Raw genomic sequence first — 880 nt, forward strand, 5'->3', positions numbered from 1 at the left:
ACCATTATTGTCCTAAACCGCGTGGTTGAGGCTACATGTGGCCCTGACATTGCCACTGTAGTGGGTATTGAGCCGCGCTCCGAGACGTCGTTTATCACGCTCGTTCGCACGAATGGCGTTTGGCAGCTGATCCACAAACTGCGTTGTCGTGTGTTGATGGACCGTCATGGATTTTGGTACGCCGAGAACATGGAGCAGTACCTGCGGCTCAAGGAGTACTGCGAGAGTGTGCGGCGGCTGCCGCAGCAGATGCGCCACTTTCAGACGGACGGGCTGCCGTGCATGCCGCTGGTGGTGGAGCTCTCGCGGAGTGTGAACGCGGCGTCCGTGACGTCCCCCCCGGCCCCGCCGCCATTTGACGAGGTGGCGCCGATCGCCACGATGGAACGACACGCCCGTACCGGCACTGCGACGGGCAGCAATGAGGACTCCGCCTCGCTACGCGCTGACAACGGCGGGGCGGCCAACACCGCCGGTGATGTGCTTGCAAGCGGGATGGGGCAGAACGTGCGTGAATCGCTGTTGGGAGGGGCGGCACGGAGGGAGGCGGAGATGTCTCCGAGCATGGCACAATAGGCACGGAGCCACGAAACGCGGATAGTAACTTGGTGCCAAAACAATGATAGTGGGCAGCGATGATGCACGCGAAAATGCAACTGAGGTATGCTTTAATACCGTAGAGAAATGATGGGCTTAAATGCATTAATGCGTTAAAATTTGCAGCAACAATAGCCGCAGCAAAAGAAGAGCTTTTCCCATTGGTGGAAGAAGAAAAAAAAGTAAGCAAACCAAATCAAAACAAGACAAAACAAAACACATCAACACATCAACAACAAAAAAACGATGTAGGTGATGGAAACGGGCCAAGAGCTGCACGAAA

The 880-nt window shown here is 55.6% G+C and overlaps 1 protein-coding gene across 1 annotated transcript, besides 1 other annotated feature; it reads left to right on the forward strand.

Annotated features, from left to right (window-relative positions):
- Tco025E_08242 (uncharacterized protein) lies at window positions 1-576 on the forward strand (the record flags this gene model as incomplete). The annotated part of the gene is made up of 1 exon (XM_029375097.1): window positions 1-576. A coding segment is annotated over one exon (576 nt), but the record flags the coding sequence as incomplete, so codon positions are not given.
- A 192-nt stretch (window positions 577-768) lies between these two features.
- Window positions 769-842: a microsatellite.
- Window positions 843-880: the final 38 nt, after the last annotated feature.

This window comes from Trypanosoma conorhini, assembly GCF_003719485.1.
Source record: "Trypanosoma conorhini strain 025E chromosome Unknown Tco_14.4_contig_00733, whole genome shotgun sequence".
NCBI classification, from domain to species: Eukaryota; Euglenozoa; class Kinetoplastea; order Trypanosomatida; family Trypanosomatidae; genus Trypanosoma; species Trypanosoma conorhini.